General features: G+C 35.5%; 1 protein-coding gene across 1 annotated transcript in view; it reads right to left on the reverse strand.

The window, feature by feature from the left end:
* LOC111062682 overlaps positions 1–13,419 on the reverse strand; it is a gene marked incomplete at its 3' end in the record, with an annotated part of 44,887 nt that extends 31,468 nt beyond the window's left edge. Inside the window, 2 exon segments of the mRNA XM_039435883.1 lie at positions 4,894–4,993; positions 13,368–13,419. Coding sequence (XP_039291817.1) covers positions 4,894–4,993; positions 13,368–13,412 — 145 coding nt within the window.
* Between the last annotated feature and the right edge of the window lie 632 nt (positions 13,420–14,051).

Consider the following 14,051-nt stretch of genomic DNA (forward strand, 5'->3'; position numbering starts at 1 on the left):
GTCCCAGGAACCCACACCAGGTCCCTCAAGGAATAAGGATCCAGTTTTCTGTCACCAAGTCTCGACACCTGGTAAGCGCAGGCGAGCAGGTCGACCACATATAAAAGTCTGGTTACCAGATGGAAAGTGTAAATATATGCCCATGGACCAGGCATAGATGTCGCTCATAGAGAGGCATACACCTCTTAAGGTGATGCCTGGGAGGTCTACACCTCTTAAAGTGATGCCTAGATGGCACACACCTTTTAAGGTGGTGCCATAGAGGGCTCCGAACACCCCCCCCCCACCAAGTAGGAGTGGGGTGTCACAAAGTAAAATTGAGACGAGGAAATAGTTAATAATATTATTGAAAGACACTCGGCTATCAGCAAAGCTAGCCGACCGCGCAGAGATAAGGAAGGTACCGATGGCGCACCATCTTCCACGCATCGAGATGATTTCAACTGCCTCTGAAGGCGGCACAACTCCATCCCCTCCACTTTGGGGGAGTATTTAAACGCCGGACGAGCCTCAGTCCAAAGCATTCCGCTCACAACCTTCCTGCTCCTTGTACAGCGGCCCGTTGGCTGCCGTACGTCCCCGACCTCCTGTCCTGGTACAGCAGTCCGTTGGTTGCCGTACGTCCCTAACCTTCCATCTCCCTAGGGCAAAGCAGACCATTGTCTGCCGTCCCTGTCCTCCCATCTCCTAGGGCACAGCGGACCGTTGTCTGCCGTCCCTGTCCTCCATTTCCCCAGGGCACAGTGGACCGTTGTCTGCCGTCCCTGTCCTCCCATCTCCCTAGGGCACAGCGGACCGTTGTCTGCCGTCCCTGTCCTCCCATTTCCCCAGGGCACAGCGGACCGATGTCTGCCGTCCCTGTCCTTCCATCTCCCTAGGGCACAGCGGACCGTTGTCTGCCGTCCCTGTCCTCCCATTTCCCCAGGGCACAGCGGACCGTTGTCTGCCGTCCCTGTCCTCCCATTTCCCCAGGGCACAGCGGACCGTTGTCTGCCGTCCCTGTCCTCCCATCTCCTAGGGCACAGCAGACCGTTGTCTGCCGTCCCTGTCCTCCCATTTCCCCAGGGCACAGCGGACCGTTGTCTGCTGTTCCTGTCCTTCCATCTCCCTAGGCACAGCGGACCGTTGTCTGCCGTCCCTGTCCTACCATTCCCCCAGGGCACAGCGGACCGTTGTCTGCCGTCCCTGACCTCCCATTCCCCCACGGCACAGCGGACCGTTGTCTGCCATCCCTGTCCTCCCATCTTCCTAGGGCACAGCGGACCGTTTTCTGCCATCCCTGTCCTCTCATTTCCGCAGGGCACAGCGGACCATTGTCCGCCGTCCCTATTCTTCCTTCTCCCTAGGGCACAGCGGACCGTTGTCTGCCGTCCCTATTCTTCCTTCTCCCCAGGGCACAGTGGACCGTTGTCTGCCGTCCCTATCCTGTCTGTCCTTCCTTTTCCTACTTCACTGGAGCGGAACCGAGGCCGTAAGGCCAATACAAAATTACATCAAAGTGGTGTCATCAGAGAAGAGAGCGACCTTCACGCCGTCAGAAGCACCAGGAGGTGCTGTTCACGCCAGCTGAGGCACAAAGAAGAAGGAAGAGGAACTTTGATTTGCCTCTTTTCCCCGCCCACATTACGACTGAACGAAGTCATCCAGGAGCAACACCTGGGTATCAATCACCCACCTCTGAAGCTACTCAGGGTGCACGTGATAATTTATTATTTATTTATTTATTCATTTATTCATTTATTTATTCATTTATCTATTCATTTATTTGAATAAATAAATAAATATTGTATATAATTCAAGTATTGAGAGTTTTACAAACAGGGCAAAAATCCGGATATTATTGGGGAGGTTACATGAGTAAAAGTGAATTTACTATAGTGAGGTCCAGAAAGATAGGAGAACAATGTTGCTGATCCTCTGTCTATCAATGCCTTCTAAGGAGGGCAACTGATAACGGTTTATTGATGTAGTTTCAACTGTTTATTCTCGTTTAAAATGCCAATTATAGTTTAACAAGTAATAAATTATATTTTTCAATGAAAATAAAATTCTATAATGAATTTTTATAATCAAGATTGAATATTTTGTTAATTGATTATTATTTCTAAATTGTTAAAAAGCATTCTGGCAACAGATCAACCAAGAAGGAGATAGCGCTATCCACTTTGTTAAATGATAGACAAGGATAGCAATACAATTGCCAATCAAACACTGTCATTCAACATAATATGGTGAACCCTAGAGCTTTTATCAAATCGATCTGCATTGTAAAGGTGCGTACAGATTTATGCGCCGTGAACAGGAGGAGCAATTCACTTTTAATCAGCTGATGCCAAGCTTTTTATATCTGTATCTTACCGTTTCTGTAAAAAAACAGATATAATCAGCTGATTAAAAGTGAATTGCTCATGTTTGTGGCACATATATCTGTAGCACCTTTAGGCTTGACTCACACTACACGACTCAGGTCGAGAAGAGACTCGACTCCATAGTGAGGTCCACGTTGTAATGACAGTTTTTGATCAACTTTGGTTTTGTTATCCTTGTCTATCATTCGACAAAGCCGGTGGTACTTTCCTTTTCTAGGTCCAGAACGATGCCAATTATGTTTTTGACAGTGTAGAAATATAATTAATTAATGCAGAGAATCGGCATCACTATTCTCCTATCTTTCTTCACTACCATTATAACGTGGACCTCACTCTAGTCGAGAGCATGATGTGTTTGCAAATGGTGACACTCAGACCAGTCGATTCTAGTCTCCGTGACGTCACCATTTGGAAACACATGCTCTCGACTATAGTGAGGTCCACGTTATAATGGTAGTGAAGAAAGATAGGAGAATAGCGATGCCGATTCTCTGCATTTTGCCACTGACTGTACACATTGTTACTCAATTCATCCCATTAAATTTATTCTAATAATAATTATCATTTCCTTGATAAAATAATCAATTTAATGTCAAATTGATCAAGAAAATATATTTTCCTCCACCTACTGTCTAAAGTACTTACTTTACTCCCTGAAACATAATACTAACGTGTCACTTTTTCGCTCTCGGTAGTAAAAAACAGAAAAACTCCCTAGGGAGTAAAAGTGACTCCATTTAAATAACATGGGAATCATCTAAAGCTTACATTGTAATAGGTTAGAAGGTCTAAGCTCAGATGAGAAAGCATAATAGAGGTGTCTGTCATTGAGTCAACTGAATTCAATACCACAACCAGGAATTTGATCAACTTATGAAATATATTCTTAATATTAGTAGATGATAGAAATTTATACAATTTTTAAGATATTTTATCCTATTCAAAATACCATCCAACAAATATTTCTGATCTGCAATTCAAATCTGAACCGCGTGATCTGGAGTCAGCCATTTTTGGTAGACGCACAGCTGATATAATTGTTACAACTTTTGCCGATAGATAGCGCAATTGGCAGTGCCAATCAGACGACCGGTTTTTAGGTTTCAGTTTTTAGGTTATGTTGTTAGGAAACATTGTCACCAATACGTAAGTTATTAAAATTATATTATTTGCAGTTTCTATAAAAAAATGTAGATGGAGGAAAATGTTGTGTACATCACGAGCGAGAAATACGTTTTCTCCCTCAGGAAAATTGTTGCCATCGGCTTCGCCTTGGGCTTCAAACTTTTTCCCACAGGGAGAAAAAGTTGTAATTTTCACTCTAGATATACAAATAACTATTTTTTCATAATTTGATTCAAAAATTTGCTTTCATGACTGAGATTAGATTTTATTTTTATACAAACCTGAAATGGCGGCTAATTTAAAAAACTGTGATACAACAATCTGAATTCCAAAACAACAGAAATTGAGTTATTTGGTAGGTATTCTATCCAATTCCCATAAAAAATAATAGAAAAATAGAAATCCTATTTGAAAATAATGAATTTCAATGGATTATATCTGAAATAGCTTCTAAATATTATCTATACCGGTAGGCCTACCTATATGGGTAGGCTAACTTAAGCAATGATGAAGTCTAGGATAGTTAGTTATCTACTTTTAACATGTCATTTCAGGTATTTAAATTTGTGTTTCTCATAAGATAATGTTTAAAAATTATTTCATTGTTTCAAAAATACATTTTGAATCAATAATTATATTACTTGTGTACTCAAGTATTTTGATATAATGATGAAAAAAAATGGTGGCTGAGAATATGGTTAGTTCAGTTTTGTACAGTCACTGTCAAAAGTAAATATAAAATATTCTGACAAATAGACAAAATTGCAAAGTGAGAGAGAGAGATAGCGCTATCTGTTTTGTTGTATGATAGAAAAGGACAGCAACAGTATTGTCAATTGTGCACTGCCATTATAATGTGGACCTCACTAATTGGTCACAATATTCTTCTATAATCGTAACTGTGACTAATCTTGTGACTTAAACCATAGAGAAACAATAGCGTAAGTAGATATTCTTCTATAATCGTAACTGTGACTAATCTTGTGACTTAAACCATAGAGAAACAATAGCGTAAGTAGATATTCTTCTATAATCGTAACTGTGACTAATCTTGTGACTTAAACCTTAGAGAAACAATAGCGTAAGTAGATATCCCATGGTATAGGGCGTTTTTGTGGCAACTTTTACTGTTATCTCAAGCCGATTACTGTCAATTTTTATTGTTTTGTTGGGGTGAGAGTGTATGAACGGCACAATATGAGAGAATACCAGTGTCACACAGCTGCATAGGAAAGAACTACGTGAACTATCAGCTTGAGATAACAGTAAAAGTTGCGACATAAACGCCCTATACCATGGGATATCTACTTATGCTATTGTTCCTCTATGCTTAAACCTTGTGACTAATCTTGAGGGAAAAACTAAAATGTTATTTCCCTAAAAACAGGGGAAAACTCACCAACTTTGGCAGATCGAGATGACGCAGCTTGATGAGCAGTTTGCGCTAAGCTAGCTCTTCGAGCTTTTGGTGGGGGAGCCTGATGCGATATTTCAATCCACTGTCAGGAAAACATGTGAAATTATCATTAGGGTGGCCACCAACATCCGAGCATGTGTGTACACTTCTCGTCATGCATGTATGTTGGACATGTGTGTACACACTTGCTCGTCATGCAAGTTGTGATATCACACTTCGAACACTATAGTGAGGTCCACGTTATAATGACAGTATTTGATCAACTTTGGTTTTGCTATCCTTGTCTATCATCCCACAAAGCCGGTGGTGCTATCCTTTCCGCAGCGATGCCAATTATGTTTTGACAGTGTAGAAATATAAATAATAAATAGAGAGAATCGGCATCGCTATTCTTCTATCTTTATCCACTGCCATTATAACATGTACCTCACTATAGAACCAGCTATTTGGCAGCTTCTAACGTGAAATAGACAATCAATAACAACTACTTTAAATACAAACTGAAAAGGATTTTAATCTGAGATTGATAAGAACAATAGATCTATACAAATTTAAAATTGTTTGTTTTATTCTAATCTATTGACCGAGGGAGGTGAGTAGACTCAAGTCTACGGTTTGGCATTTCTCTTAATGTTTAAATTTTGAATGTTCAAATGTTCAAATGTTTAAATGTTTAAATGTTTAAATGTTTAATGTTTAAATGTTAAATGTTTAATGTTAAATGTTTAATGTTTAATGTTTAAATGTTTAAATGTTTAAATGTTTAAATGTTTAAATGTTTAAAGTTTAAATGTTTAAATGTTTAAATGTTTAAATGTTAAATGTTTAAATGTTTAAATGTTTAAATGTTTAAATGTTTAAATGTTTAATGTTTAAATGTTTAAATGTTTAAATGTTTAATGTTTAAATGTTTAAATGTTTAATGTTTAAATGTTTAAATGTTTAAATGTTTAAATGTTTAAATGTTTAAATGTTTAAATGTTTAAATGTTTAAATGTTTAAATGTTTAAATGTTAATGTTTAAATGTTTAATGTTTAAATGTTTAAATGTTTAATGTTTAAATGTTAAATGTTTAAATGTTTAAATGTTTAAATGTTTAAATGTTTAAATGTTTAAATGTTTAAATGTTTAAATGTTCAATGTTTAAATGTTTAAATGTTTAAATGTTTAATGTTTAAATGTTTAAATGTATAAATGTTAAATGTTAAATGTTTAAATGTTTGAATGTTTAATGTTTAAATGTTTAAATGTTTAAATGTTTGAATGTTTAAATGTTTAAATGTTTAAATGTTTAAATGTTTAAATGTTTAAATGTTTAAATGTTTAAATGTTTAAATGTTTAAATGTTTAAATGTTTAAATGTTTAAATGTTTAAATGTTAAATGTTTAAATGTTTAAATGTTTAAATGTTTAAATGTTTAAATGTTTAAATGTTTAAATGTTTAAATGTTCAAATGTTTAAATGTTTAAATTTTAAATGTTTAAATGTTTAAATGTTCAAATGTTTAAATGTTTAAATGTTTAAATGTTTAAATGTTTAAATGTTTAAATGTTTAAATGTTTAAATGTTTAAATGTTTAAATGTTTAAATGTTTAAATGTTTAAATGTTTAAATGTTTAAATGTTTAATGTTTAATGTTTAATGTTTAAATGTTCAAATGTTTAATGTTTAATGTTTAATGTTTAATGTTTAAATGTTTAAATGTTTAATGTTTAAATGTTTATATGTTTAACTGTTTAAATGTTCAAATGTTTGAATTTTAAATGTTTAGATGTTTAAATGTTTATATGTTGCGCATTTACGGCGAAACGCGGAAATAGATTTTCATGTAATTTGACAGGTATGTTCCTTTTTTAATTGCGCGTCGACGTATATACAAGGTTTTTGGAAATTTTGCATTTCAAGGATAATATAAAAGTAGAAACGAGCCTCAGCCTCCTTCATACGCCAATATCATAGTGAAAATCAGACTATAGAATCATTCATCATTAATCAGCTGACAAGTGATTACACAGATGTGTAAAGAAGCCAGTCTATTGCTGTATTTTCATATTATCTATAGTTTCAATCAGGTACTTGCGGATGAGAATACTGCGTGAGGTCTACTGTTCACAGAACTATTAGTATTTGAAGAATGATGATTTGGTGTAGAAATTTTATTGGACATAAACTATGTATAATAATTGAACAATTTGAAACTGAATTAAGACATTGGAAACGTTCTGGGCAGTAGACTGATTTTCCCGATCATTGTATTGTTTGTGATAAACGTAATTAATAAATAAATAGAAAAATGGATAAATAATAGATAAATGGATTAAAAATAAAACATGATTCAACTCAAATAGAGCTGTAAAGAGGAAATAAACAACAAAAAATCGAAGATAAATACCAAAACATTTTCAATGCTGTGCGGACGCAACAATGTATGACGTCATGTGTGTACACACATCATGTTCAACACACATTCCCGTCTTTCAGTAGTCAACCTTAAGCTGTATACACATATACGTGCTTCCAACCCTCACCGAGCACGCTCCGCCCTCGTACCGACCTCGTTCCTCAATCGTACTGCAGTCGCTCTGCCCCCGCTCTGCAGTCGCACCCATCATGAACGTTACGGAAGATGTCAGATCTTCTGGCGTTCCCCGGTCGAACCACTGTTGCTCCCTGGTCGATCATCAATCGCTCTGCTGGAGTGACGTTTGGTTGCGGAGCAGAGCGAAAGTCTGTACGCACCTTAACTGTTTCATCAAAGAGAGAAATGCAACGAACCTAGCAGCTGAGAGGGATATCATTTGTTCTAGAAATGTTAGTATTTACACTTTAACAAAATGTTCAGATGCCAAAAATTGACTGGGGCAGCAAAATTTGAAACTGAAATTCACCCAGAACCAAAAAAATTACAAATTCAAGCTGAAATACAACGATATTCACTCAAAAACCCCTCGATATACAACCCTTCACAGCAATCTTATTATATTGAAGCTTCTTATTATACTAGTAGTTCTGTGAACAGTAGACCTCACGCAGTATTCTCATCCACAAGTACCTGATTGAAACTATAGACCTTATGGAAATACAGCAATAGACTGGCTTCTCCACACATCTGTGTAATCACTTGTCAGCTGATTAATGATGAATAATTCTATAGTATGATTTTCACTCTTATATTGGCGTATGAGGGAGGCTCCTTTTTCCTTTTATATTATCCTTGAAATGCAAATTTCCCAAAAACCTTGTACATATGTTGACGCACAATTAAGAAAGGAACATACCTGTCAAATTTCATGAAAATCTATTACCGCGTTTCGCCGTAAATGTGCAACATATAAACATTTAAACATTAAGAGAAATGCCAAACCGTCGACTTGAATCTTAAGCTGTGTACACATATCCGCGCTTCCAACCCACACCGAGCATGCTCCTCCCTCGTACCGCCCTCGTACCGCTCTCGTGCCGCCCTCGTACCACCATCGAACCACAGTCGCTACTCCCACGCACCCATCATGAACGTTACGGAAGATGTTAGATCTTCTCGCATTCCCCGGTCGAACCACTGTTGCCGCCGGTCGATCATCAATCGCTCTGCTGGAGTGACGTTCGGTTGCGGGGCAGAGCGACAGTCTGTACGCACCTTTAGACCTCACTTCGCTCGATCAATTAAAGCTACATTAATGATTAAAATCATTTCAATTAATCATGATTAATGAATCAGTACAGGCGGTACTGATGGCATCTTCAAAGTTTCGCATAATGTTTCTCACTGAACAATCTCCCAATAGAACTGGGGCCCGGTTTCTAAGCTTGGGGTTCAGCTAAGTTGTAGACTCAAACAGCTGGAGTCAGAAAATTGGCTTTTCATAACAGATCAAAGTCACAGCCCAAGTTTGAATTGAGATATCGGGGCACCGAGCTTTGCGTGTTATTTATTCTTAAACTATTGATAAACAGAACACAATTCTTTGAAATGATTGGGGAAGGACTAACAGGCACAGCCCAAAACAGTTCGTTGCCCGATTTTTGATTTATACACTATAAATAGTCCAGAAAGTAGGTTATGTTCCATACACTTGAATTCAGGTTCAATTTTCAGTCCCAACATTTAAAAACGAAAAAGTTCTAATTTAGATTATTTACAAACCAAATTGAATAACAAAATAACACTCACTTAAATTGTCAAATAATGAATAACTTTGAAAATTATGACATACTCTAGTCTATAAAAATAAAAATCGAGCCTCAAATTTTGACATTCAATAACTTTTCTATTTGTGCACCAAATTTGATGATTTTTGTTTAGTTATGTTTGTTATGTTCAGGAGCAGGTTTATAGCCTATCATTTTCATTTCATTTATACAATAAGTATATTATCAAAATGATAGGGAGAGGAAAAATAAGATAACCTTGTGCTATTCCTCTCCCAAATTTAGATAACACATAGTTCGAAATAGGTAGGTTAAGTCTTGTCGTTCTTCAATTCACAAAATTTTCAGTCCTCAAGTATTTTCACAAAGAAGATTTCCAAATATAGATGCTTCAAAACTAAATTCATAATCAGACTTCAGGACTCTTTCCTACGGTCCTTCAAAATTTACATTTAATCCTTATGGAAGAATACTTGTGAGCTGGCCACACACAGGAATAAAAATCAGCTGCTATAATCCATTGCGTCATCCAACAGCGTCGGCAGATCTGTTTTTCTCCTTTCTTTCTACTGATTCACAAAATTTTAATTCCAATAATAATTCCGCGGTGCGAACGACGTCCAAACTTGGGTCGTAGAACTCGAAATGCTGTTAATTTAGAATATGCACAGGAAAATCAGCTGCAAGGAGATATGCCATTCAATTTCCCAGCAAGCCGCATTCAACTATATCTAAAAATACAAACTGCTGCACAACTAACCAAGCACATAGGAAGTCCATATTGAGATAAATATACTGATTGTTGGATAATTTTCATGAAAATATAGTGCATCATGATTAAGCTGAGACTAGGCACATCTGAGGAGGCGCGGCTTGGTGATACTAAGTGTTGATATTATGGGGATTGCCTTATCACACCGTTCCACGCCATGTCCGATTCAGTGTGTGTGAGTTCTTCCATTCAAACCAATAAGCAAGAAGCACCTGGATGCAAAATGCCGCATCGCACCCCTCAGGTGTGCATCCAGCTAAAGTTTGTCATGAGATGCATTAACTATTTAGCGGTACGAAGTTCGCCGGGCCAGCTAGTTTAGAATGATTATCATGTCATGTCAAAAAACCAGATTATTTTGATCAAGTCGATTGAAATTTCTAGATAATATTTCTCGCTGATTGATTACACAGCTGGAAATAATTCTGTCTCTCTCCCACACACGAATTTTCTGTTTCGACACACGACGAAATTATCATCTGTTTTTCCAAGGATGAATAATTATTATCCTTTTCATGTCCTTCAGCGAGTTCTCCCAGGGATGAGACCTAGTGCAATCGAGATTATCATGTCATGTCATAAAACCAGATTATTTTGATCAAGTCGATTAAAATTTCTAGATTATATTTCTCGCTGATTGATTACACAGCTGGAAATAGTTCTGTCTCTCTCCCACACGAATCTTCTGTTTTGACACACGACGAAAATATCATCTGTTTTTTCAAGGATGAATAATTTTTATCCTTTTCATGTCCTTCAGCGAGTTTTCCCAGGGATAAGACCTAGTGCAATCGAGATTATCATGTCATGTCAAAAAAACAGATTATTTTGATCAAGTTGATTAAAATTTCTAGATAATATTTCTCGCTGATTGATTACACAGCTGGAAATAGTTCTGTCTCTCTCCCACACGAATCTTCTGTTTCGACACACGACGAAATTATCATCTGTTTTTCCAAGGATGAATAATTGTTATCCTTTTCATGTCCTTCAGCGAGTTCTCCCAGGGATGAGACCTAGTGCAATCGAGATTATCATGATGTCATGTCAAAAAACCAGATTATTTTGATCAAGTCGATTAAAATTTCTAGATAATATTCCTCGCTGATTGATTACACAGCTGGAAATAATTCTGTCTCTCTCCCACACGAATCTTCTGTTTCGACACACGACGAAATTATCATCTGTTTTTCCAAGGATGAATAATTGTTATCCTTTTCATGTCCTTCAGCGAGTTCTCCCAGGGATGAGACCTAGTGCAATCGAGATTATCATGTCATGTCAAAAAAACAGATTATTTTGATCAAGTTGATTAAAATTTCTAGATAATATTTCTCGCTGATTGATTACACAGCTGGAAATAATTCTGTCTCTCTCCCACACGAATCTTCTGTTTCGACACACGACGAAATTATCATCTGTTTTTCCAAGGATGAATAATTTTTATCCTTTTCATGTCCTTCAGCGAGTTTTCCCAGGGCTATTGCAATCGAATTCTCATATCATGAACCTACTTTGTTCCAACGTGAAAATCGTTGAAGTCGTTTTCGAGATCCGTTGAACATAAATAACAAGATAAAACAGTTATAAAAATATAAACAGATCCACAGAAATTGCTCGCTTAATATAATAGGATTTTGAAAAACTAGGAAATTGAACACAAAATGAATTAAAGAGGAAATAGTGTAACTTTTCAGCTATTTTGCATTATTTATGAATGTTTTATTTCGTCCAGGGAAACCGTTTTCAATATTGGAGAAATGATAGGTAAGCACTGTGACTACGCCCCGTTTAGGAAAGCCAATTTTCTGGCTTCAGGTGTTTTAAGTCTAGAACTTAGCCTAATCCCGAGCTCGCAAACCGGTCCAGGCTGTGCAAAGGATGAAAATAAACTTTCTACTCGTGATATTTTCCAAACTTCTTTGATTTGTATATCAAAATTAAAAAGTTTTCTCAAGAAACATTTTTTTTCCGATCATTACTTTTTGAGATATGAGCGCATGAAGTTTGAATTTTCGGGACAGAAAATTTCAAATTCGGTAAGATATAAATCCATGAGATTCAGAGGATAGTTTCTTCATGGTATGGATGATCTATTAAAACAAAACTTTTCTGTAAATGTTAATTTTCGAAAAAGTTATCCAATTTACCAAAAATAACTCAACTAAAAGTTATTTTTGGTAAATTTAATAACTATCTTGAAAATTGATATTCTCAGAAAATTTTTGTTTCACTAAATCAACAATACCATCAAGAATCCATCTCTAAATCTCATGGATTTATCTCTTACCAAATTTGAAATGTTCTGTCCCAAAAATTTAAACTTTAGGCGCTCATATCTCAAAAAGTAATGATAAGAAAAAAAAATGTTTTCTTGAGAAAACTTTTTAATTTTGATAGCTTGATGATATACAAATTGAAAAACTCTGAAAAATATCACGAGTAGGAAGTTTATTTTTAGCCTTTGCACAGCCTTAAACATTTCTGAGCGACTAATGAAATATAATATTATGCTTCATTTTATTTATAAATTATACTTCTTAATCAATATTCCATTAAATATGCCTTATTTTATTTATAACTTATTTTTCTAAATCAATTATTCCATTAATTATGCCTTATTTTATTTTCAACTCATTTTTCTACATCAATAATCCCATGAACTATATTAAAATTCATCCAAATTAAATATTACATTGGATCTAGTTATTCAATATGATATTTTGGTAGAGAGTTAGTGGGGAGAATATTTTGAATATTCTTTCCGAAGAATGGACATTGATATGTCCAAAGCTCCGCCAATTTATGTAGATGCATAACAATATAATTATTATCAATAGTTATTATATTACAAATTGCTTTTTCATATCATATACAGTTCAATAATTATTTTCTTAGTCTACATTATGTAAATTCATCTATAATTTTGCTGTAATGTAAGCTATTGTATATAAGTGTATAAGCCAGTATATATTGTAATCTACATAAATAAAGTACTCAATCAATCAATCAATTTCCCAACTATGATGATTATATTATTGATTACTATAGTGAGGTCCATGTTATAATGACAGTATTTGATAAACTTTGATGTTGCCATCCTTGTCTATCATCCGACAAAGCAGGTAGTACTATCATTTTCTAGCTCCGCAACGATTCCAAATCTGTTTTCGACAGTGTAGAAATATAATTAATCAAGGCAGAGGATCGGCAACGCTGTTCTTCTATCTTTATCCACTGCCATTATAATGTGGACCTTACTATAGTGGGTAACCCTGCTCCGCGACGGTTTATTTTAAAACTTGATAAAATGAAAAGTTGACCGAGTGGAAACTAGAAGAGATTGAAATATGCCTATAACCATAATCGGTAGATTATGCAAAATTTCAAGTTGATTAGTTGAGTAGTTGAGACGTGATGATGCGTCATTCGTGAATTTCCTATCCCCTATCCCCTGTATAAGCCAGTTTTTTCCTTTATTATATAATATAGATTATATAGATCATATAATTATTGATTATTTTTCAACTCACATTCAGAAGAACGAAGATCAACACAAGAATCACGGAACTCTTCATTTTTCAACTGGAAATAAAATAAACATATTTAGAAATTTTGTCAATAAATAAATAAATAATTTATTGTCAAAAACATGAAAATGTCATAACAACGTCATCAGCTTACAGCAATATCACATTTTATTTTCATTATTTTAATCTATTTTATTTTAAAATCAATTGCCTAGTACTCTCAAGTCAAAAAACAAACATTCACACAACTAGCTTTCAAAATTTAATTTCGGAAAACTCATCAAATTTATATAAACATTTTCCAATAAGCAAATTCTTTGAAACCCGTTTAAAACTCTCATGGTCAATTACTCTTATATCATTAGGGAGAGCATTAAAACATTTTATAGACATGTATGTACTGACTCACTCACTCACTCACTCACTCACTCGCAGAACTAAAAATTCACCGGACCAAAAATGTTCAAATTTGGTAGGTATGTTCAGTTGGCCCTTTAGAGGCGCACTAGGAACGGCTTTGAAAAAATTTCCATATTTTAAAAGATACGAAAATATTTAAAAAGATACGCCCAAAATCTGCGTTTTTCCAGCGTTTTTTAGCGTTTTCTCAGCTTCATCGAGAAAGAAATGAACATAAAATGTTCAAATTTAGTACAGAAGCTCAGCTAGGGTGTAATGATGTTGTGT

This window comes from Nilaparvata lugens, chromosome 9 (assembly GCF_014356525.2).
Source record: "Nilaparvata lugens isolate BPH chromosome 9, ASM1435652v1, whole genome shotgun sequence".
In the NCBI taxonomy this organism is placed as follows: Eukaryota; Metazoa; Arthropoda; class Insecta; order Hemiptera; family Delphacidae; genus Nilaparvata; species Nilaparvata lugens.